We start from the raw sequence: 25,643 nt of genomic DNA on the forward strand, positions 1-25,643 counted from the left end.
CGGCTCGCCTCTGATTGGCTGCAGCGGCGCAGGGGAGGCAGGTGTTGCTGAGGGGAGCCGCACGGTGATTGGTTAGTTTGGGAAGGTGCGGCGCGGTGATTGGTTGATTCGGGGCAGGGCACGCTACTATTGGCTGGGTGGGCTCACACACGCGGCAGGTTGTGGGGGCATTTCCGGTTTTTTTTGTGAGCGGGGGGAACATTCCCCATTCTTGGGGGAACTTTCCTGGGTTTCTGGGGTAACATTCCTGGATTGTTAGGGGAACATTTCTGGATTTTAGTTTGTGGCAACATTCCGGTACATTTTGTGGGAGGTTTCCGGATTTTTGGGGGAAAGTTCACTGGGTTTTGGGGCACATTCCCGAGTTTTTGGGGGAACATTTCCAGAGTTTTTGAGGGGAATGTCTCTGGATTGTTGGGTTACCGAGGGAACGGAACGCAGGGCTGGAGGGGGTTCAGGGGAGGGATCCGCGCCGGGGCTTAGTCCCCCAAGGCGCAGGCGGGGTCCGCTGCCGGAACCGGCCAAGGGGATCTTGGGTGGGGACCGGCAGCTCCCGGCAGCCGCGGCGGCGCCCAGCGCAGCCGGCGCGGGCCGGCAGCGGGGGACGGGACCGACGGGACCCCCGGTGCGGACAGCGCGGCGAGCCCAGGCCCCGCGGCAGGACGGACCCGGCACTGCCGGCGGAGCGGCCGCGGGCCAGGCGGCCGGGAGCGGGGCACACAAATTCACCGGCGGGGCCGGAGCCGGGATGGGGGGGGGGACCGGCGGGGCAGCCGCGGGGATGGGGGGGGCGAGTGGGACCGGAGGAGGCAACACTTGCAAAGGATCCCAGTCTCTTTGTTTCCTCCCTTCCTCCTGTTCCCAGCCCTCTCTCTTCTCCTTCCTCCCCCCTTCCCTTCCCCCCCCCCCCCGTTTTCCTCTCTTGTTTTGTCTCGGTGGTTTCTGATACTTTAAAGATTTTTTTTTTTATTCTTTCAAAATCTCCCGTCCAGCATATGGCATATTCTTTCTTCTGGATTGAACGGTTCTTTAGAATTGATAAATAAATTTTAGAGCCTAACAAATCTAAACTTCTACTTGGATACTTTGAAAGGGTCAGAGAGCTAACTCACAACCTCCTAATGTTGTTTTTCTCATCACCTTTTTATTTATCCTTTGGCAAGTTATATATCTTTCAGTCACTTGCCTTGTTACTCAAAAAAAAAATCCCAATGCATCCATATCTCCTTTGTGTGTTACATATTCCAGTGCTCATTTAGAGCATATAATTCACAAGTTTGAGTTTACCAGTTTAAGGTAAATTTCCCTTTTTAAATAGTTTGCATGTTTTTCTCATCAACTACGGCATACCCTATATTTTCTCTTTGTTCAGGGATTTGTATCTCTGTTAGCTAGCATAACCCCCTCCAAGGGCTGCCTTGGGGTATCTCGGCTGGTATCCTTTTACTCCCTTTTTCTTTTTTTACTGGTTTTCTGCCCCATTTTTCAAGATCTCATCTATTCATCTCATGCCTCTGTTTCCCACTTTCTTTAACAACCTGAATACCACATTGGTTTTTTTCAACTACACAAAAAGTCCTTTCTCTCACCATACCATCCAACACAATCCACCTCCCTCCAAGGAGGTAAAGCTCAAAATAAACAATCTGCATTACATATCTTCCACTCATTTGCATTTACTCAAATTTATTTTCCACTCACTCTCGCACACACTTTTACACCCTCAGGCCTGTTCATTCATACTTCTACATTTCCCTTTATTTTATTGCACAGAGTAAGGAAACATTAGCAAACCTCTTAGATTTACACAAAGGGATTTCTGTTGCCAGAGAAGCCTGGATCGTGTAAGCCCCCACCCTGACCCCTTCCACCTCCCTGAGGTTTGGCTATCCCTCTTCCCCAGAGATAGCCTCAGAGTCAGGGGTTCGGACCTCCATACCTTTCCCGGATCTGGACTCCCCGCTCCCCCCACTGGGAGAATGGGTAACACGAGTACCCTGCACAGCCACTGTGCTAAAAGGTCCTACGATACTGAGCCATCCTTGCTTTGGGGGGCAGCCTCTCTGGGCTCCGCCAGGCCTCCGGGAAGTGCCCTGAATTTGGTTGCCTCTGGTGCCAGTTCACCTTTGAGGCTGGCTGTGTGTGATTCACACTTTGCAGTTACAGCTTCCCTCTCACACCCAGGGGAACAAGGCTTGTTTTGCGGGTTTTGCCTCAGCCACCACTTGCAGTGGAAACGGCTTATTGGTGCGGGACCCACTCTCACATACCCAACAAGACAATAAGGTACCTTTCAATTCACCTAATTACACTTCAAGGTGTTACTGGCTAGTGCTGGTGTTCTTAGATATCCCTCAATCTAGCTGTGTTGTCCAAAGCAGAATTTTTAGGGGACCCTCCCACACATTTTACCTTTTTCTTTTTTTCTTTTTTTTTTTTTTTTTTTTTTTTCCCACCAATTGATTATGTCAGGAAAACCCTCTTTTTACCTTTTATTTTCCCCTCCACCCCAATGGATCCAACTCCGTCCCAGAGACCCAGTCCCAGTTTCCCCCGGGGGAATTCTCTCAGTCATTTTTATCATTCACTTCTTCTCTTTACTGGCCATTTTTCTCACGAAAAAGATGGAAACGCAGCATGGGAGACCACACTCTTGCTTGGCAAGTCTGGGATAACCAGCATTCTCTCGGGCACACGCATTCATATCCCCCCCTTATCCACCCCATCCCAACAAATACCTATCCTTTGTCCTTGGGTCTTTGTTCTTCTTGAACACTTTAGTCTTAGGGGCTAATTACCACTGTTTTAGGGAAGCCTTTCCCTTTTCTTTGTTTTATTGTCTCCTTTTGCCCATGGATCATAACCTGTGTCTGTGGGTCACACCAGGGGAACAAAGTGAGGCTGCCTGACAGGGCAGGACGCATCTTCCTCACCCTGACTTTCCTAAGGCACCGACAGAGAGGTGTTAGCAACCATCCTCTGCTACCATAATTGTGAAAAACACCAATCACTTGGTTTTTGAAATTTTTAAAGTTTAATAACAATAAAATGGGTATAAAAATAGTAATACAATTAGAGTAATAAAATTTAGAGTTAGGACAATTACAGGACAAAAAACAAAGAATTATGGACGTCCGGGTGCTCTCAGACACTAAGTCATGAAAAGCATGCCTTGTGAACAAAGGGATCACCCTTAAAACAATACATTGTTACATATTCATATATCCTTCATGGTTATGCATACATTCTGTTTAAAACGAGAAACTCTGTCTGTTGTATGTCAACTTTTTTCTTTTAATCCCCACAGCATCTTCGAGTCTGAGCAAGGCCTGAAGAAATTAGCTTCTTCTGATAAGAAAACAATAAATTCTTCTTCTCTGGAAGATTTGGGTGTTCCTTGAAGCAAGTATCTCATTCCTAAAAAACTCTTCATATACACAGTTGCTATTTTTAACATCATGTTGTAACCTAAAACTATATTTAACACTACTTAAGAGAATTTCTTTCTAACATTACACATATAATATTCATTGTAACATTTGCAAAAAGCCAATCATAAAATATGCATTTTTCACACTATTAAACTTTTAAAATTTTAACACAAGTGATTGGAGCTTTTCACAGGGAGGAAAAGAGATTTTGGGGTTGAAAAAAGGAGGATTTGGGATTAAAAAAGGAGGATTAAGGATGAAAAAGAAGGATTTGGGGTAAAATAAAAAGAGGATTTGGGCCAAGCTGAATTTACCTGGGGGAGTGTGACTGTGCAGGGGGTTTAGGGTAGGGTCAGGACCATTTTTGGGGCAGTTTTCTGGCATTTTGGGGTAGTTTTATGGAATTTGGGGGCAGTTCTATGGGATATGGGGAGATTTCTTATGAGATTTTGGGTGATTTGGAGGGGTTTGGAAGGATTTCAGGGTGTTTCTATGAGATTTTGGATTGGTTTGGAGGGATTTGGGGTGTTTTTGTGCAGTTTTTTGGTATTTAGGGGCACGTTTCATGTGTTTTTTCGGGACTTTGGGTTATTTTAGTCCCAGGTTGTTTTGTGGTTTAAGGGTATTTTGGTGGGGTTTGGGGTGTTTTGGGTCACTTTTTGGCAAAGGAGATCTCCATGGCATTGCTCTGGGTGATCCCTGAAATGAACAGGGTCTATACCTTTATTAGTGTTCAGCTCTTTATTAAAAAGTCAGCTCGGCAGGGGGCTGTTGTAGCTTTTCCAGTAGCCGAAGGGTGAGAAGGCGTGCAGAGTCTGTCCCTGGAGTCTCCATGGCACACTAAGGTGAAGAGGTGTCCAGTCTGTATCTGAAGTCCCCATCAGCAGACCATCCTCTCTCCTTTCCTCCTGGCACCCTGGTAGCCGAAGGGTGGGGGGATGTGCAGAGCCTGCTGCCGAGGTCCAGCAGCAGCTCTCCCCTCTCCTTCCCTCCTGGTAACACCAGGAAGAGTTGTTCCTTTGTTCCTGCTTCCCACAGCCCAGTCCAGTCTGGTCCTCTGCAGGTTATGGTTGTTGTAAATGAAAATTTGTCCAGCCAAATTAATATGAAAAAATAAAATATTTATTTTGCAATCAAATTTTATCAAGCCAGCCACAAGGAAAGAACAGTGCCACAAGGAGTCAGCCTCAGCAGAGGTTTTGGATCCTAATTCTCCCAATCTTCTTCCAACTCCTGCTCACCCTGGCAGCTGTGAAATCAAGTAAATTTCCCACTTCAAGTAAGTGGGATAGAGTGTTTTTGAGGTGGGAACAAGTGATTTAGAGATGGGATTGAGCCCTTAGGGGTTAAAATTCAGTTGCTTTCACTGAGATTGAGTTGTTTTGAGGAGACAGATCAATCCCTCTTGGCCTTTAGAGAAGAGGGAACAGTGCCTAAAATCCCCCCAGAACCCACAAATCCTCCAGAATCTGTCCCCAGACCTTCAATTCCCTCTCAAACACCTGTGAAATGGTGGGAATTTAGACATCTTTGTTCAATTTATTGCTTTTTAACCCTGTTTTGGCTCTTTTTATGGGATGAAGATGAATTACAAGAAAATTAAGGCCAAACGAAAGGATAAGCATCAGCATCCAGCTATCTTTCCAACATGGATCACAGAAAATTTGGGTCACCACGTCTCTTCCCAATGTGGGTTCTCCAGTGGAGGATGGGGTTACAGCAGCATACAAAGCTCTTCCCGCAGTTGGGGCACTGATAGGATTTCCCTTACCGGTGGCTCCATTTGGTGTTGGGTCAAGTGAGAGCTGTTGGAAAAGCTCTTTCCACACTGAGAACACTCGTGGGGCCTCTCCCCAGAGTGAATGCGCCAGTGCCTGATGAGGCTGGAGTTGCGCTTGAATCCCTTCCCGCAGTCGGGGCAGCGGAAGGGCTTCTCCTCCATGTGAATCTGCTGATGCTCAAGGAGATGGGAGGTAATCGGAAATCTCTTCCCACACTCACAACACTCTTAAGGTCTCTCCCCAGTGTGGATCTTTTGGTGGATGATCAACTTGGAACGCAGACTGAAGCTCTTCCCACATTCCCTACACTTGTTTGGCCGTTCCCCAGTGTGGGTCCTCTGGTGCTGGATCAGGATGGGCTTCCGACTGAAGCCCTTCCCACATTGCCCACACTTATAGGGCCGTTCCCCAGTGTGGATCAACTGGTGCCTGATCAGGGTGGAGCTCCGTGTGAAGCTCGTCCCACACTGCCCACACTTGTAGGGTTTCTCCCCAGTGTGGATTTTACGGTGCTGGATGAGGGTGGAGTTGTCCTTGAATCCCTTCCCGCAGTTGGGGCAGCAGAAAGGCCTCTCTTCTGCGTGAATCCGATAGTGCAGGAGGAGATTGGAGCGGGTCTGAAATCTCTTCTTGCATTTATCACACTCATAGGGCCTCTCTCCAGTGTGAATCTTTTGGTGGACGATCAGGGCATCCCGCTGCCTGAAGCCCTTCCCACATTCCACACACTCGTATGGCCTCTCCCCAGTGTGGATTGCCTTGTGCCTGATCAGGTGGGAGCTCCTCCTGAAGCTCTTCCCACATTCCCCACACTCGTAGGGCCGTTCCCCAGTGTGGGTCCTCTGGTGGCTGATCAGGTCAGAGCTCCTCTTGAAGCTCTTTCCACACTCCATACACTTGTGGGGTTTCTCCCCATCAGGAAGCTCATGCATCATTAGGTCCGAGGTCTGGCTTGATCTCCAGCCACCTTCCTGGCCCAGGGTGGGTCTTTCCTCCTCAGATCCCCGCAATCTGAATTTGCAGCCCCTCCTTGTGTGCAATTTCCAGGGCTTTTCCTCCCTTTTAGATTCCTGTGCCATGGATCCGCTCAAAATGGACTCTTCCATGAGGTTCTGCCATGGGGATTTGTCCTCTCTAGTCTCCATCCTCAGCTCCTTCCCTGGGGGAGGAAGAGACAAGGAGAGGATGGGATTTGCCTCTGTGCTAGAGGGAAGGGGAAGGAGATCCCCCAGTGTGTCCCAGGCAGGAGGGCACCGGCAGTGGGGCTGTCCTGCAGCCGGGGGCCAGGCTGGGCTGGGAGATGGAGCAGGAGAGACGGGGAAAGGGGCACTGACTTCTTCCTCACCTGCCTGGGGGTCCCGGGACATCTTCGCCTTTCTTGCAGCCTTCTCCTCCATCTGGCCGAGGGTTGGGAAGGGGAAATCCTAGTTTTAGGGGAAAACAAGGGATGAGCACATTGAGTTTGAAGGTTCCTCTGCCCAAGTCCATCTCTAGAAGTCACCAGCCACCTGGGCTCCATAAAAACCTCCCAAACACCAAGATTCAGCCCTGAAAATGCCTCCCAGGAGTTCCCCATCCCTGCTCCCTCCCCTCTGGTGTTCAAGATTTCCCCCTGTCCCAGCTGCTGGGGGTCATGGTTGTATTGGGGGTCCCCATTCTCCCCAGGCTGCTGGGAGTCCCAGCAATCCCAAAAGCTCCCCCCTTTTGGCTCTCCCCATTTAGGGATGCTGGGGGTTTTTGGGGTCCCGGGATCCCTTCTCCCCTTATTCTCTGCTTTGGGTGCAGGGGGTTCAAGGAGTCCCCTCCACCCCTCTCCAGGCTCTTGAGGGTCCCACCAATGGTGGCGCTCCCCCCTCTTTTGTTGAGAGTTTTTTGCAAGAGAATGGACATGCAACATATGCACAATCCAGCCAGCCTTTATAGAAACTGAGTAAGGTCACAATGCCCTTGAAGGATACGAAAGGAGAACACGCTCAGGTCCAGACAGCTTAGGATGTAAAGGCAGACAAGCAAACTGCAGCGAGACACATGAAGAAAAAATAACTGAATTAACTAAAAGCTTAAAATGCATGCACAGAAGGAGTTAACCAATCATATATTAGCTTGAGGCATGTGAACAGTTAAGCCTAAGCAATTATGTATTAGTTTGAGGTAAGAGAATAGAACACAGTATAAATAGAGCTTAGTTTTTTCAATAAATCAGCTTCACTTGATCATCTTGATCATGGCGTGATGTCCCGTTTCTGATCCTTTGCATTTTTTAGCACCCGAACAGGGACCCAAAGATGGCTATTTCACTGTTATGCAGAGGTTCAGCTACAGCCTTCAGGAAGCAGAGAAGCTACTTGAAAGTATCCTCGCTGCCCTGGCAAGAAGAAGATAGTTTGGAGCTACAAGTAAAGACAAACTGATGAAGACAAATTGATCTCACCTGGATCGGGTGAGTGGCCGGGGAGGAAATGTGGTCAGACCATGAGAGAGATGGGGTCCAAAAGCTTCTCCAGCATATCCTCTCTAAGAGATGGCAGAAATATAATGCTGCTACTCTGAATGGACTTATTTACTGGGCATGAGATCATAACACCATACCAGGGGTGCATGTCGCTTTTGAGGTATTGACATGGGAGGCTGTGGGCTGCATGATATGGGACTGTATTGCTTCGGGTGGAGGTGAAGCTAAAGAGGCATCTAAATATGCTACCCTGTGGAAAAACATCATAGACGTATTAAGAGTGATGAAAGCAGAAAAGAAAGCGGCTGCAGCAGCCTGTGCTGTGTTTGCCCCAAGCCCAGACTCTGTCACAGGCATTTCCTGCTAGCATGTTATTCTTGACTACATTAAACATTCCTTCATGTGGCCCCCAACCCTCCAGCCTGGTTCCAGTAACCGAAAAGGAACTCAAACCCTCAGACCAGAAACAAGAGTGAGGAAGCTACCTCCCTCAGAGGTTTGAGCTGCTGACCCAAGAATAAAGGTATTCAGGAAAAGGGAGCAGCCAGTGATGAAGTGTTAAAAGTAGTGCATTCATTATCTGAAGATGAGGCTGAAGAAGAAAAGATATATTCAGGATCTGCCTTGGTAGAAGAGGACTTAAAAGCTTTGGTAGACAATTTGTAAAAGTTAGTAATTCAACAAAGTGATCGAGTCACTTCCCAAAAGGACTATTCTTTTGCAAAGAGGGAGCTGCCAACTATTTTAAGCTTTTGAAAGAGTTCTCAACGAATGGAGAGGGAGGTGGATACCCCTCTCGACCACAGAGTATTGTGAGTTAGAGGTAGACCCTGATATAGAACCCACACAAAAAAGGAAGTGGAAAGGAGTTATAACTTAAGCAATAATAGAAGGGTCTTTTTCCCCCAGTACTATAGAAGCCTTCCCTGTGGTAACCTAAGCCACAGGGCAAGGATGGGAGCCATCTGATTGGAAGATATTAGAAAAATTGAAAAGCGCCCTTACACAATACGGCTTGAAGCCTCAATTAGCACAATCATTATTGCAATTCATTTTTACAGCAGATACTTTAATTCCAGCAGATGTTCAAACCTTGGTTATATTAATCATACCCCCGCACCAGCAAATTCAGTTTTAAAAGAATTGGGAATGGGCATGTAAAAAAGAGGAAGTAAGACTTCAGGCTCAAGGGGACCCATTGTTTGGAATCCCAGCACAGCAATTATTAGGAGAAGGCCCCTGGTCCACAGCAACTAGCCAAGCCCGAAGTATCAATGATGTTTTGCATCTAAACCAACAACTTGCATATAACTCGGTCCTTGCATTGCCAGACTGGCTGCATACTCAGGCTTTTACACGGATATGTCAATAAGAAAAAGAGGACTTTGTTAAATGAAGACTGCTCGCAGAGAGCCATCTACAATCACCCCAACCTAGATCTGGATACAAAGCAGAAGCTGTTTAAGATGCTTGCCTCTGACAACACTAATGACAAGACTTGGCAGATTTTCACCACGTTGCAGAAGGGAGCAGAAGTTGTTGACATGCTAGAATTAATGACCAGAACCACACAGAGACAGAAAGCACAGAGACAGAAAGCATCCTGTGGCTGCTGTGGTACAAGGTGCTGTAAAGCCACTACTTTGAAAATTAGAGAAAAAATCAGAAGGAAAAAATATCAAATGTTTTGGATGCGGAAAGATAGATATATACAGTCAATGTTGATCTGCCCCAATGAAGAAGTTTTGCTCCAATTGCAGGAAGGATAATCACAACACGAGTGCAAGTTCCAGCGAAATGGATCACAGAGCATGACCCCACACGCAAAGACACAAATTCAGGGAGCTGCTAGCTCAATCTCCTCTGGAGGACTTTACCCACTTCAATCAGTGCCAGAATGGACGTGGAAACTACAGTAGACTTTACCATCACTGACTCTGCAGTACATCTGATAGAGACTAATAAGGGACCTTTGTGGGATGGGCTTAGTGCTTTCCTGTTAGGGAGATCATCTGCTAGCAAAAGATTAGATGTAATTCCCGCGGTTAGTGATGTGGACTATCAAGGGGTTATCAAAATTATGGTTAGGACATTTTTCTCTCCTGTATCTATTCCTAAGGGATCACGAATTACTCAACTTGTTCCTTTTAAGCCTTGTGCCCCTGTACAGGATTAAAGGAGCAGGAAAACAGGCGGTTTTGGTTCCACAGGTAACCCAGAAGTGTATTGGGCCATGGATATCACGAGAGGTAAACCAGGTAACAGGTAACCTTGATTCATCCCAATGGTAATTCTATTGCTAAGAGGCTCACAATCAATACCGGAGCAGATGTAAAAATAATTTCAAACACTATATGGCCCAGGAACTGGCCAGTAGTCAATCCTGTTTTGGGAATTGCTGGAATTGGTGGAACCCAAGCAACTTGGTTAAGTAGGGAAATAATTATCTTTACTTTTCCAGATAAAGTAAGCATAACAACAAGACCCTATGTCATGCAGACTCCTGGTAATTTGTTAGGTTTAATTGGCAAGGATTTGTTAAGTCAACTAAAGGCCACAGTTGCTACATAACCTTTTTAACAGCAGCCATTGAGGGACCAGCCACGGTGAAATTAATGGGAAGAGGTTACATGTACTTACTTACAGATAAAGGAATTCGCTGGATTCTGGCTCAGTAGGTTAAACCTTACCTGAAGTCACACCTGCCAGCTAATACCCTGTCCAGAAGCAGAACATTGGCAACAACACCGACTTTAGACACAGCTGAACCCAATACTTCAGGCACCTGACGGTTGAACAACAATTGAACTTTTTTCCACAGCCATCAACAGATGTGGACCTGGGGTAATGGTAACCAGTAATGACAGCTTACCACTACTTCCAATACAGGTTTTAAACCAAATTGAACAAGCTTGTCTCATTCATGGCTATTCTTGCAAACCATGGATCAAGGTCCAGTGTGTTAAATGCAAACTGAAGTGGTGGCAACAAGTCTGTCAGGAAAATAACCTTTTTATAGCTCGCAGGAAAAAGAAAAAATTTAGCTCTACTAATTTAGCTTGCAATAGATGTTTTAGTATACCTAATACACTTAATGTTGAGCACACGTTAGCAATATTTTTAGGGCCTAATCATAGAAGACAACCTCCCCCTGCACCCTTTACAAGAATATTTTTACAACATTGGAATTTTAGCCAGGATTTATCCCTTATTGAAACACAGGATCAGCAAGTTTTGCTTTTGATTCAATTTCACTTGGCAAAACAAGCCGTAGCAAATCAAACTATATCATGAGTCAGATTACAGCTACAGAGTGTGGGAGAGGAATAGCAGTACCACAACAGCATCACGTTCCTGACTGTCAGTGGGATGAGGCCAAAGAATATTGGGCAAAGCATAGAGGTGCTCTGCAATGGTGACAATAATGCCAATTGTTCCACAAATAATATTGATGATTGTAGTAGATAGGGACAGGCGAACGGAAGATTTCGGGATGTGACGGAAAGAAAGACCCCTTCCCCCTCTCACCCTGCAACATGTTATCCATTTACCCCAAAGAATGTAACCACACCTAACCCAGTAGTTTTCCACTCCTGACTAACCCTAGAGACCCTACCAACCCCTCCTGACGTAGCAGAGTCCCCCAAGACTATTTAAACCCATGAGATAAGATAATAAATGCTTTCGACCGTCCACCACACTGGTGCCTGCGTGTGTCGTTGGCCCGAGTGGCCCAGGGGAGACTGGGCTGCCGTGCTGTTCCTTGAAACCAGGTCGCCTTGCCTTCCCCTGAAGGCAACAGATGATGATCATTGCAATAATAGAAAAAATGCAGGGATTGCTTAACATCGATCAGCTAACAAACATGCGGATTACATGGGCTAATCAAACAGGGAAGGAGTCAATTTGCTTATCATTAGCTACACCTTCTGATCCTTTTTGTACTTGTTTAATTGGAGTTCCATTAGCTTCTATGGAAGAATTAGGACCTTGGACTAAGGCCACAGTGCACAAAAATTTAAATGAGGCTTGGTCAAGTTGGTGCATGATTTAATGGTGGAATATCCAGAGGGGACCAACCTCTGCAAATTGATGCGACACTTTCGGGATTCCAATGAACACCTTGTCAGCACAAGCTTTTACAATTGCCCAGGGATTGAACATTACTAGCATGGAGCCACATGAGCTAGACAACCTGGGTTCTATGCCAGGCAATTACTGTCTATTGTTTTTGGATATTATTCTACAGGCTCAGATTTGTCTGGTATAAAAGAGGGATGACCAAAAAATGATAGCACTGGGATATCCCCTGGCTCCTCATGGTATTACAATATCGCAGATTATTGCAACAATTGGATAAGACCTTTACCACCAGAGCAAGGTATGGCTAAAATGCAACCTCCTGGGGTTTTCCTCATTTGTGGGGATAGAGCCTGGCCTGCAGTGCCCCAGAAAGCATTGGGAGGATCATTTTATTTTGGCAAACTAACATTATTTACCCTTAACATCCACCAGATGCTTAACATCAGTCACAAGTCCTAGTGCTTGAGACATAGTGTGCATCAGTTGGGCCCTGAATGTAGAGATGAGGTACAATGATGGGACCCACCATCAGTTATATTGGCATCATTTTTCATGCCAGGAGTAGCCTTGGCACAGGCCCTCACGCAATTGAGGCGACGAGCATGTTGGACAGGGAAACAAATTAACATCATGTCCACAGTGCTAGATGAACTCACCACTGATGCTGATAGCATACGCCATGCTGTGTTACAAAATAGGGGTGCCATAGATTTTTTATTGCTAGCAAAAGGACATGGTTGTAGATTTTAAAGGGATGTTTTGCATGAACCTTTCTGATCACTCTGAATCAATTCACAAAAAACTTTTGCAACTTAAAGAAAACATGAAGAAGCGTACAGATGTTGATAATCCTTTTGATGAGTAGTTAAAATCTTGGGGCATTACTGGTTGGCTTAAGGACTTATTACAGTGTGTACAGAGAATAACTGAACATGCCATTAATTCAGTCTGGCTTGTGCAAAAATAAGGGGGAATTGTTGAGAGTTTTTTGCAGGACAATGGACATATGCAACATATGCATAATCCAGCCAGCCTTCATAGAAACTGAGTGAGGTCACAATGCCCTTGAAGGACACGAAAGGAGAACACACTCAACTCCAGACAGCTTAGGATGTAAAGGCAGACAAGCAAACTGCAGCGAGACACATGAAGAAAAAATAACTGAATTATCTAAAAGCTTACAATGCATGCAAAGGAGTTAACCAATCATGTATTAGCTTGAGGCACGTGAACAGTTAGGCCTAAGCAACTATGTTTTAGCTTGAGGCGCATGAACAATCGAACACAGTATAAATAGAGCTTAGTTTTTGCAATAAATCAGTTTCACTTGATCATCTTGATCATGGAGTGATGTCCTGTTTCTGATCATCTGCACTCTCTGGGCTCCCCTCTTTGGGCTCCTGAGGGACACAGGGCTCTGCTCCTCCAGGCTGCCTCTGCTGGCAGCTGCCACCAGGGCCTCCCAATGTATCCCCAAAGGGCCTTTTTTGCTCAGCTTTGGAGTTCTTCATTCTCCAAACATCCCCACAAAAAAACCCAACCCAGGGACACCCACGGTATCTGGGCCACGCTCCCCCTCCTCAGATACCTGAGGGATAAGAGGCAATGATCCTACAGGTGTGGGGCTGCAAATTCATGGAGGGCACAACCTCACGGTCCCTTCCCCTTCTTTGATCCTCCTTTGTCCTTCCTCTTCCTCCTGCTCATCCTCTTCCTCACCTCCTTATCCTCCTTCCCTTCCATCCCTCCTTCACCCTAAGCTCACCTCTTTCTCCTACTTCCATCCCTTCTCGCTCCATTCATCCCTCCTCTTCCATTGCTACTCTTCCTCCCCCTGGAGCAGTCACACCCTTGGTGCCCCATTTCCTAAGCCCTCGCAGCCTGCGGGATGAGTGAGGAAGGAGCTGGGACAGGTCGAGATGGGCAGCGCAGGGCTCTCGGCTGCTCCCAGCCGCTGTTCCAGGGAGGAACCCGGCCTGGGCCAAAGGAGAGGCAAACTGGGAAAACTGGGGGCTGCACATCCAAACGGGCTGGCTGGGGACCCTGCCTGGGCACTGCTGGCCCTTGGGGCTCCTCTGGGACAGCCAGGAGGGGGGAACACACAGAGGGCTGGGGGATGCCAGGAGTGGCAGCACTGGGAGGGACTGGGCTCTACTGGGATCACACTGGGTGTGAGTAGGAGCCTGCAGGAGGTAATTGAGACCATGTCATCAGGAAATGGGATACACTGGGAGTGACTGGGATTATGCTGAGGGTGACTGGGAGCAGCTGTGAGAAACAGGGATCATGTCAGAAGCAACGGGGATGAGCTGGGTGTGACTGGCTGTATGCCAGGGTGATTGGAAACCACAGGGCTTTTACTGGGACGAACTGGGATCCTGCTGGGGGTGACTGGGATCATACTGGCAATGAGTGCAAATACACTGAGGCTGACTGGGAATGGCTGTGAACAAATGCGATCATACTGGAAGGAACTGGGAGTGACTGGGAACATGCTGGAGGGAAATGGGGTACACTGGGAGATACTGGGAGTGACTGCAACAAAAGCGAGGGTGAAAGAGAGCAACTGGACACGTGGAGCACAACTGGTTCATACTGGCAGTGACTGGGAGCGCAGTGGGGTCATATTTGGATCATATTGGGAGTGACTCGACTAAAATGGGAGTATCTGAAAGCAACTGGGAACACACCCTGCACATCATCCCCCATAATGGGGGTAACTGGGAGCAAATGGAATCATACTGGGACTGACTGGCTTGATCTAGGAAGCAACTGGAACCATGCTGGAGGCAGTTGGGACCATACTGGGAGAGACTGGAAGTAACTGGGTGTCGTGGTTTGACACGGAAAGATAATTTTTTCCGGAAGGAAGAGGTCAATTTGGATATTGACCAATTGAAAGTAGACACGCCTCTGAGAACACAGAGGGGTTAAAAGCAGAATTCTCAGGGGAACTTGCTCTCTTTAGTTCCGGTCAGCGTGCAGTGCAGCCTCTCCCCTGCCCGGCCGTGGCTGGGTGGGGGAGGGGAAGTCTCATGGCCTGATGGAGGTAACTCCGAAGGGTGGAAGGACTGGAACCGGGCTGGCCCCTGCAGATAGAAGGGTGGAAGAAATCTAGGATGTTTCCGTTCCCCCCCCCCCACCCCCCCCGCAGAGTTTCTCTCCCGAGACGGAGAGAGAAAGAGACAGCGGCAGTTCTGTCAGCAATTCTACTGTGAGGAAGGAGGAGCGGGGGGAGCTGCAAGGTGCCCAGTGCGTGGGAGTTGCTGGATGTCCGGGCATTGAGCCATCTTAGGAGTTTGGACTTTTAACCCTTCCTTGAGAAATGAAAGCTTTGTGAATTTTCCTTTCCCCTCCTCGGTTTGAAAGAGAGGAAGAGGGACACTTTAGACCCTGGGATGTTAAAAGGAGGAATTCTAGATGGGAGGGGGATAAGGAGTGACTTTTAGCTGGACTTTTCCGTGTTAGCCACAACCTGAACCAATCTTCTCCTCCAAGAGAGACTGTGTTTTGGGAGGATGCCAGTGAGTCAAGAGACTTCCTTCAGCTGGGAAAAGACAAGAGTATAGTGAATGGAGAAAAGGTTAGGGGGTTTGTGGTAGTGTCCCCCTGTCCTGGAAAAGAAAGATAAGAAAAGAAGATCTCTGTTCTTGAGCCCTCGGCCCCAGGAGAAAATAATAAAAAACTAAACTGTTGTTTTCTCTCCTCTTGGCAGGGCATCCTTGAAAGGAAAAATCTTAAAAGCAGTCTGTCCATCTATGCATTGGTAGCGAGAACACTGTGCATAGAAAGGAGAAGGGTCACTCACCATGGCAAACTTTTTCTCCGGGCGGTGCCATGTGTGACATGGAAACACAGGATGTGAAGCTGTGTTTTCTTGGGGGGGTCTGTGGCATAGGAGAAACTCTGTTCCCTCGATAGACTGAGTATTAATTGTCTAGAGGGTAGAAACCTGATCTGGGTCCAGATTGTGTCTCACTGTGGTTTGTTGGAGTTGAGTGGTGGGGGGAGGAATGCTTTGCAAGGTTTTCATTTGATCCTTGTGTAGTTTTTTTTTCCCTTCTTTAGTTTTCTCTTTTCTTTTGTAGTAGTAGCTTAATAAAGTTTTTTTCAGTTATTAAGCTTGAGCCTGCTTTGCTCTGTTCTAAATTCCACTTCACAGCATTCAAGGGAGGGATCACATTTTCATGGGGGCACTGGCATTGTGCCAGTGTCAAACCATGACACTGGGATTATACTGGCACCACACTGGGAGTGGCATGTGACTAGGCTCAAACTGGAACTTACTGGAATCATATTGGGGTTGAAAGGGAGTAACTGGGATCCCACTTTGGCTTACTGGGAGCAGCTGAGAGGAACTGGGATCATGCTGCAAGCAAATTGGAGGAACTGGGAAGGACTGGATGCAAGCTGGAGGCAACTGGGATATTCTGGGCATGAGTAGTGGATCATATGGGGATAACTAACACCTTCCTGGGACCATTGGCAGTGTCTGGAAAGGACCACAGACATGCTGGGGGGAACTGGGATATACTAGGAGGGCCTGTAACCATACTGGGGTGACTGGAACCACACTGGGAACTATGGAGACCATGCTGGGGAGAACAGGGACCATACTGGGGGCAATTGGGTTCAATTAGGACCACACTGGGAATGTCTGTAACCATAGTGGAGTGATGGAACCACACTTGGAACAGCTGGGCCCATGCTGGGAGCAACTGGAATTAGACTTCAAGTGACTGGGATCATACTGGTACTGGCTACACTCATACTGGTATTAGAGTGGGTGTGAATGGAACCTGACTGGGAGTTACTGGAAGCTATTGGGCCCGTGTTGGGAGGAAAATGTGGACACACTGGGAGCAACTGGGATCAGCTAGAAGGTACTGGAACCATGCTGAGAGGACTGAGACCACAACTGGGGCAACATCAATCATACTGGGAACAACTGGGACCACAATGTGGGCAAACGACAGAAACTGGGATCATGCTAGAGGTAACTGGGAAAGACTGGGATCATTCTGAGGTAACTAGAACCTTACCCAGGCAACTGAAATATACTGGGAGTGTCTGTAACCATACTGGGGGGACTGGAACCACACTGGGAAAAGCTGGCAGCAGGCTGGGGTCAATGCTTTGGGACAGTCAACCTATGCTGGGGGCAACTGGGCATGACTGGGACCCTGCTGAGAGGGACTGGGATGATTCAAGGGGCAACTGGGATCATATTGCGAGGAACTGGGAACAACTGGGACTATGCTTGGGGACAACTGGGATCATACTGGGATCACACTGGAAGCAGCTGGGTTCATGCTGGGTCAGACTGGGATCACATAGAGGGTGACAAGGATGATACTGGGATTGACTGGGACTGGCTGCGAGCAACTGGAATTGTGCTGAAAGCAACTGGGAGAAAGTGAGAGTGAGTGGGATAAACTGGGAGAGACAGAGAGACACTGGGATCATACTGGAGGCTACTGGGGTCATGTTAACATTGACAGGGAGCAACTGGGATCACACTGGGGGCCACTGGCATCAGACTGGGAGTGACTGGGGTCATACTGAGAGTGGCTACAATCATACTGGGATTAGAGTGAGTGTCATTGGACCATGACTGGGGGTTACTGGGAGCTACCAGGCCCATGCTGGGAGCCAGCTGGGGACATAATTAAAGGAACTGAGATCAGCTGGGATAAAACTGGGGGCAACTGAACTGCGCTGAGGTACTGGGAGTGCCTGGCAATGACTGAGAATGTTCAGGGCAACTGGGATCTACTGGGAGTGTCTCAGAACGCATGGGTGGTGACTGGGACCAGACTGGGAGTGACTGGGAATGTACTGGGGAAACTGGGAACATGCTGGGGGCAAGTGGGAATGACTAGGGCCTTGCTGAGATAGACTGGGATCACCCTGGGAGTGACTAGGACTGGGAACACACTGGATGAAAGTGGGAAGAATCGGGAGCAACTAGGACCTTGCTGGGGTTAAATTGCATCATCTTAAGGGAATGACTGGGAGGGACTCGGTTCATACTGGGAACAACAGGGATACTGCAGGGAGTGAGGGGAAGTGACCAGGGTCATACTGGGAGCAACTGGGCTCATACTGGGAGTGACGAGGAAACTGGAAGCACATGGGGGCAAAAATTGGGCTCGTACTGGGAGTGCCAAGGAAAGTGGAAAAACATGGAGGGAGCAACTGGACTCATAGTGGGAGCAGTCACTCTCAGCCCTGGGACCTCCCAAAAACACCTCCCAGGTACCCCCAAGGTGACCCCAAGGGCCATCTGCAGCTCGGCTTTGGAGCCCTGCGAGCTCCAAACATTCCCCCCAAAAAACCCCAAACCCAGGCACCCCCGGGGATATTGGAGTCAAGCATCCGCTCCCTGAGCACTTGCGGGATGGGGGGCGATGGTCCCAGGGCTGTGGGGACTTCAGGGAGTGCCAGGGCCACAAGATTCCTTCTCTGCTCTTCTCTTGCTGCTCCCTGTGGCGGCTGTGCCTCTTCCTCCCCCTTCCCAAAGGCTGAACTGTGAGGGGAAAGGGGGCAAGGAAAGGGCGGAACCCTGAGGGGAAAGGAGTGTGGTCAAGGGGATGCACGGTCCTAAGAGGGCTTGGTTTGACCTAAACTCACCCAAAAGGGCCTCAGATACAGCCAAAATCCACCAGATTTGCCCTAAAATCAGCCAAAGGGGCCCTAAAATCCACCCTAAATCCACATGGTTTGGCCTAAAATCAGCCAAATGGGATTAAAATTATCCAAAGGGATCTAAAATCCAACCCAAATGGCCTAAAATTACCCCAAATGTTTTAAAAGCCACACAAAGTGTCTTAAAATCACCCGTAAATCTCTCAAATGCACCTAAAATCCACCCTGAAAGTACCTGGTTTTACCTACAATCACCCAAAGGTACCTAAAATCACCCAAAGGTACCTGAAACCAGCACAAGAAGGCCTAAAATCACCCTAAAAAGGAGTGGTTTCACATAAAATTCCCCAAAGAAGCCAAAAACCTACTCAAATAGGCCCAAAATCACAAAAATAAGGGACCTAAAATCACCCACACAGGACTAAGATATTCACCTATGTGGGCCCAGTTTGTCCTAAAATGACCCAAATGGGCCCAAACGCCCCCCACATGGGTCTAAAATCATCCAACGGGATCAAAAATCCCCCTTAAACCAGATTCAGCCTAAACTCAGCCAAAGGGGCCAAAAATCCACCTGAAAATGCTTGGAATGCCCGCAGGGGATCTGAAAGCCACCCTAAACCTGCCCAGTTTGTCCCAAAATCCCCCAGAGGGGCCAAGCCTGAGACCGAGCCAGGGATCGCCTCTGGGAGGGACCAGGGAGGGCTTGAGAGGGCTTGGGGCATTTGGGCCTCTTCTGGGCTTTAGGGAATTGTGTTGGGAGCTTAGGGGGAATTGTTGGGGATTTTTTAAAAGAATTATTAGGTTTTGGGGGAGTTGGGGAATTTTGGGGGTTTTTGTGGATCTTGGGGTGTTTTATTGGTGCTTTGGGAGGGGTGTTTTTCAGGGGATGTTGGGGGGCTAAGTGAAATTTTTTGCTTCTTTTTTTTTGATTTTGGAAGGTTTTACTGGGGTTTTGTGGATTTCTCTGAAATTTTGGAGGGTATTATTGGAATTTTTGGGGGATTTGGGGGGGATTTTATTCAAATTCTGGGGGTATTTAGTGGGATTCTTTGAGGATTTGGAACTTTTAGGAATTTTTTGTGAGTTTTTGGGATTTTTGTTTGGATTTGGGGAGTTTTGGGGTTTTTTTGGGTGTTGCCGGAATTTCTTTGGGTCTCTGGGTGATTTTGTGATACTTTGTGTGGGTTTGGGGACATTTTCGGGGGATTTGTGAGGTTTATTTGGGATTTTGGGGGGTTTGTTGATGTTTCAAGAGATTTTGTGGGCTTTTATTTGGATTCTAGGGTGTTCTAATGAGATTTTGTGAAATTTAATCGGGATTTCCTGGGTTTTATTAGGACTTTCTGGGTTTTACGGAGATTTTGGTTCCTCTCGGCCCTTCGCCACACCCAAGGACAACCCCAAAGCCCCCCATAACTCCAGTAAAACCTCCAAAAATTCAAATAAAACCCTCCAAAGCCCCAGAGAATCCCACAAAATCCCAGTCGAAATGCCTTCCAAAAACAAAAATGAAAAAAACCTCCCAAAAATGCCAATAAACACCCAAAAAAAACCCCAAAAAACCAACTTTTCCAAAACACGAATAAAATCCCCCAAAACCCAAAATCCCCCAAATACACAACACCACCCCTATAATTCTCTCCAAAACCCAATAATTTTCCCTAAATTAAAAAAAAAAAAAAATCCCCCGAATCTAAAAAAAAAAGCCCCCTCAATCCCTACAGACCTCCCAAACAGCTCTCCAGAACCCCCCAGACTCACTGAGGGCTGTCCTGGATCAGCGGGCACCGGCTGGTGGAACAGGAGCCACTTCAAGGGGCCCTCCGAGCTTTTTGGGGAGGGGGCACCATTACAGACCCCCCAAAAACAGGGAGACCCTGTTGTGCCCCCTCCCCCCAAAACCCCCAGACCGCAGTGCAGGCTGGGCCTGGGACTCCCCAGGACCCCAAATCTCCCCAGACCTCTCCCAGAAACCCCAACCCCCCCCCCCAGCCCCCCTCAAGGTTGGCCCAGGATCACCCTGGACCCCCAAACCCCCCCCCAGGAGCTCCAGATCCCCCCAGAACCCCTTGAGACCCCCCAGGACCCCCTTGAGAACTCCCAGATCCCAATCGGGCCCAGCCCAGGATGTCCCCTGAGACTCCCCAGACGCTTCCCAAGACCCCTCCCCCACGGTCCCCTCTTAGGACCCTCATCCCCCATTCCCCCACCTGTCCCGGCCCCTCCGCAGCTCCCGCAGCTCCGGCCTCTCCCAGCGCCTCCCGCAGGACCCGCCCGAGCCCGGGGCGCCCGGGGCCACCGGGCTCATGCCCGGCCCTGGGGTCAGGGGACGCCATTTCCGGCTCGCCTCTGATTGGCTGCAGCGGCGCAGGGGAGGCAGGTGTTGCTGAGGGGAGCCGCACGGTGATTGGTTAGTTTGGGAAGGTGCGGCGCGGTGATTGGTTGATTCGGGGCAGGGCACGCTACTATTGGCTGGGTGGGCTCACACACGCGGCAGGTTGTGGGGGCATTTCCGGTTTTTTTTGTGAGCGGGGGGAACATTCCCCATTCTTGGGGGAACTTTCCTGGGTTTCTGGGGTAACATTCCTGGATTGTTAGGGGAACATTTCTGGATTTTAGTTTGTGGCAACATTCCGGTACATTTTGTGGGAGGTTTCCGGATTTTTGGGGGAAAGTTCACTGGGTTTTGGGGCACATTCCCGAGTTTTTGGGGGAACATTTCCAGAGTTTTTGAGGGGAATGTCTCTGGATTGTTGGGTTACCGAGGGAACGGAACGCAGGGCTGGAGGGGGTTCAGGGGAGGGATCCGCGCCGGGGCTTAGTCCCCCAAGGCGCAGGCGGGGTCCGCTGCCGGAACCGGCCAAGGGGATCTTGGGTGGGGACCGGCAGCTCCCGGCAGCCGCGGCGGCGCCCAGCGCAGCCGGCGCGGGCCGGCAGCGGGGGACGGGACCGACGGGACCCCCGGTGCGGACAGCGCGGCGAGCCCAGGCCCCGCGGCAGGACGGACCCGGCACTGCCGGCGGAGCGGCCGCGGGCCAGGCGGCCGGGAGCGGGGCACACAAATTCACCGGCGGGGCCGGAGCCGGGATGGGGGGGGGGACCGGCGGGGCAGCCGCGGGGATGGGGGGGGCGAGTGGGACCGGAGGAGGCAACACTTGCAAAGGATCCCAGTCTCTTTGTTTCCTCCCTTCCTCCTGTTCCCAGCCCTCTCTCTTCTCCTTCCTCCCCCCTTCCCTTCCCCCCCCCCCCCCCCCCCGTTTTCCTCTCTTGTTTTGTCTCGGTGGTTTCTGATACTTTAAAGATTTTTTTTTTTATTCTTTCAAAATCTCCCGTCCAGCATATGGCATATTCTTTCTTCTGGATTGAACGGTTCTTTAGAATTGATAAATAAATTTTAGAGCCTAACAAATCTAAACTTCTACTTGGATACTTTGAAAGGGTCAGAGAGCTAACTCACAACCTCCTAATGTTGTTTTTCTCATCACCTTTTTATTTATCCTTTGGCAAGTTATATATCTTTCAGTCACTTGCCTTGTTACTCAAAAAAAAATCCCAATGCATCCATATCTCCTTTGTGTGTTACATATTCCAGTGCTCATTTAGAGCATATAATTCACAAGTTTGAGTTTACCAGTTTAAGGTAAATTTCCCTTTTTAAATAGTTTGCATGTTTTTCTCATCAACTACGGCATACCCTATATTTTCTCTTTGTTCAGGGATTTGTATCTCTGTTAGCTAGCATAACCCCCTCCAAGGGCTGCCTTGGGGTATCTCGGCTGGTATCCTTTTACTCCCTTTTTCTTTTTTTACTGGTTTTCTGCCCCATTTTTCAAGATCTCATCTATTCATCTCATGCCTCTGTTTCCCACTTTCTTTAACAACCTGAATACCACATTGGTTTTTTTCAACTACACAAAAAGTCCTTTCTCTCACCATACCATCCAACACAATCCACCTCCCTCCAAGGAGGTAAAGCTCAAAATAAACAATCTGCATTACATATCTTCCACTCATTTGCATTTACTCAAATTTATTTTCCACTCACTCTCGCACACACTTTTACACCCTCAGGCCTGTTCATTCATACTTCTACATTTCCCTTTATTTTATTGCACAGAGTAAGGAAACATTAGCAAACCTCTTAGATTTACACAAAGGGATTTCTGTTGCCAGAGAAGCCTGGATCGTGTAAGCCCCCACCCTGACCCCTTCCACCTCCCTGAGGTTTGGCTATCCCTCTTCCCCAGAGATAGCCTCAGAGTCAGGGGTTCGGACCTCCATACCTTTCCCGGATCTGGACTCCCCGCTCCCCCCACTGGGAGAATGGGTAACACGAGTACCCTGCACAGCCACTGTGCTAAAAGGTCCTACGATACTGAGCCATCCTTGCTTTGGGGGGCAGCCTCTCTGGGCTCCGCCAGGCCTCCGGGAAGTGCCCTGAATTTGGTTGCCTCTGGTGCCAGTTCACCTTTGAGGCTGGCTGTGTGTGATTCACACTTTGCAGTTACAGCTTCCCTCTCACACCCAGGGGAACAAGGCTTGTTTTGCGGGTTTTGCCTCAGCCACCACTTGCAGTGGAAACGGCTTATTGGTGCGGGACCCACTCTCACATACCCAACAAGACAATAAGGTACCTTTCAATTCACCTAATTACACTTCAAGGTGTTACTGGCTAGTGCTGGTGTTCTTAGATATCCCTCAATCTAGCTGTGTTGTCCAAAGCAGAATTTTTAGGGGACCCTCCCACACATTTTACCTTTTTCTTTTTTTCTTTTTTTTTTTTTTTTTTTTTTTTCCCACCAATTGATTATGTCAGGAAAACCCTCTTTTTACCTTTTATTTTCCCCTCCACCCCAATGGATCCAACTCCGTCCCAGAGACCCAGTCCCAGTTTCCCCCGGGGGAATTCTCTCAGTCATTTTTATCATTCACTTCTTCTCTTTACTGGCCATTTTTCTCACGAAAAAGATGGAAACGCAGCATGGGAGACCACACTCTTGCTTGGCAAGTCTGGGATAACCAGCATTCTCTCGGGCACACGCATTCATATCCCCCCCTTATCCACCCCATCCCAACAAATACCTATCCTTTGTCCTTGGGTCTTTGTTCTTCTTGAACACTTTAGTCTTAGGGGCTAATTACCACTGTTTTAGGGAAGCCTTTCCCTTTTCTTTGTTTTATTGTCTCCTTTTGCCCATGGATCATAACCTGTGTCTGTGGGTCACACCAGGGGAACAAAGTGAGGCTGCCTGACAGGGCAGGACGCATCTTCCTCACCCTGACTTTCCTAAGGCACCGACAGAGAGGTGTTAGCAACCATCCTCTGCTACCATAATTGTGAAAAACACCAATCACTTGGTTTTTGAAATTTTTAAAGTTTAATAACAATAAAATGGGTATAAAAATAGTAATACAATTAGAGTAATAAAATTTAGAGTTAGGACAATTACAGGACAAAAAACAAAGAATTATGGACGTCCGGGTGCTCTCAGACACTAAGTCATGAAAAGCATGCCTTGTGAACAAAGGGATCACCCTTAAAACAATACATTGTTACATATTCATATATCCTTCATGGTTATGCATACATTCTGTTTAAAACGAGAAACTCTGTCTGTTGTATGTCAACTTTTTTCTTTTAATCCCCACAGCATCTTCGAGTCTGAGCAAGGCCTGAAGAAATTAGCTTCTTCTGATAAGAAAACAATAAATTCTTCTTCTCTGGAAGATTTGGGTGTTCCTTGAAGCAAGTATCTCATTCCTAAAAAACTCTTCATATACACAGTTGCTATTTTTAACATCATGTTGTAACCTAAAACTATATTTAACACTACTTAAGAGAATTTCTTTCTAACATTACACATATAATATTCATTGTAACATTTGCAAAAAGCCAATCATAAAATATGCATTTTTCACACTATTAAACTTTTAAAATTTTAACACAAGTGATTGGAGCTTTTCACAGGGAGGAAAAGAGATTTTGGGGTTGAAAAAAGGAGGATTTGGGATTAAAAAAGGAGGATTAAGGATGAAAAAGAAGGATTTGGGGTAAAATAAAAAGAGGATTTGGGCCAAGCTGAATTTACCTGGGGGAGTGTGACTGTGCAGGGGGTTTAGGGTAGGGTCAGGACCATTTTTGGGGCAGTTTTCTGGCATTTTGGGGTAGTTTTATGGAATTTGGGGGCAGTTCTATGGGATATGGGGAGATTTCTTATGAGATTTTGGGTGATTTGGAGGGGTTTGGAAGGATTTCAGGGTGTTTCTATGAGATTTTGGATTGGTTTGGAGGGATTTGGGGTGTTTTTGTGCAGTTTTTTGGTATTTAGGGGCACGTTTCATGTGTTTTTTCGGGACTTTGGGTTATTTTAGTCCCAGGTTGTTTTGTGGTTTAAGGATATTTTGGTGGGGTTTGGGGTGTTTTGGGTCACTTTTTGGCAAAGGAGATCTCCATGGCATTGCTCTGGGTGATCCCTGAAATGAACAGGGTCTATACCTTTATTAGTGTTCAGCTCTTTATTAAAAAGTCAGCTCGGCAGGGGGCTGTTGTAGCTTTTCCAGTAGCCGAAGGGTGAGAAGGCGTGCAGAGTCTGTCCCTGGAGTCTCCATGGCACACTAAGGTGAAGAGGTGTCCAGTCTGTATCTGAAGTCCCCATCAGCAGACCATCCTCTCTCCTTTCCTCCTGGCACCCTGGTAGCCGAAGGGTGGGGGGATGTGCAGAGCCTGCTGCCGAGGTCCAGCAGCAGCTCTCCCCTCTCCTTCCCTCCTGGTAACACCAGGAAGAGTTGTTCCTTTGTTCCTGCTTCCCACAGCCCAGTCCAGTCTGGTCCTCTGCAGGTTATGGTTGTTGTAAATGAAAATTTGTCCAGCCAAATTAATATGAAAAAATAAAATATTTATTTTGCAATCAAATTTTATCAAGCCAGCCACAAGGAAAGAACAGAGCCGAGCCTAGGGTTGACCCTGGGTGTGCCACAAGGAGTCAGCCTCAGCAGAGGTTTTCCTCTGTGCCCACACACCTCCATCCTGGCACAGGCGGTTTTTATAGGGAAAATTCTGCCTGAGGCCAAGGTTTTAGCAATCAGTCCTTTCTTCTATTTGGAGTCCATATGTTAATAAGGATTTCTTTTTGGTGATGAGGAGAAAAAATTCAATGTTGAGCGTTTACGGGAAGGCTTCATTCACATGGATCTGTCTGAGTATTTCCATGATATCCATCTTGGACGATCAGCACAGACGATCAG

General features: G+C 47.9%; 1 protein-coding gene and 2 long non-coding RNA genes across 4 annotated transcripts in view; 2 read left to right on the forward strand and 1 right to left on the reverse strand.

Annotated features, from left to right (window-relative positions):
* Positions 1 to 20,735, reverse strand: part of LOC110482560 (uncharacterized) — a 51,835-nt gene extending 31,100 nt beyond the window's left edge. The window contains 4 exon segments of the mRNA XM_077789589.1: positions 5,203 to 6,371; positions 6,558 to 6,636; positions 20,160 to 20,226; positions 20,609 to 20,735. Of these exon segments, the coding sequence (XP_077645715.1) occupies positions 5,203 to 6,371; positions 6,558 to 6,636; positions 20,160 to 20,226; positions 20,609 to 20,706 (1,413 nt within the window). The 5' untranslated portion in view covers positions 20,707 to 20,735.
* LOC144247901 (uncharacterized) lies at positions 199 to 11,362 on the forward strand. Of its 2 annotated transcripts, XR_013341365.1 has the most exons (3): positions 199 to 297; positions 3,308 to 3,402; positions 7,477 to 11,362. It is a non-coding gene; the product is annotated as an uncharacterized LOC144247901 (long non-coding RNA). The 2 variants fall into 2 exon arrangements; XR_013341364.1 differs by lacking the exon at positions 199 to 297 and having other exon boundaries at positions 3,118 to 3,402.
* A 200-nt stretch (positions 20,736 to 20,935) lies between the features above and the next one.
* Positions 20,936 to 24,125, forward strand: LOC144247903 (uncharacterized). Its single transcript, XR_013341367.1, has 2 exons — positions 20,936 to 21,034; positions 24,050 to 24,125. It is a non-coding gene; the product is annotated as an uncharacterized LOC144247903 (long non-coding RNA).
* The last annotated feature ends 1,518 nt before the right edge of the window (positions 24,126 to 25,643 follow it).

Source organism: Lonchura striata, chromosome 35, assembly GCF_046129695.1.
Source record: "Lonchura striata isolate bLonStr1 chromosome 35, bLonStr1.mat, whole genome shotgun sequence".
Taxonomy (NCBI): Eukaryota; Metazoa; Chordata; class Aves; order Passeriformes; family Estrildidae; genus Lonchura; species Lonchura striata.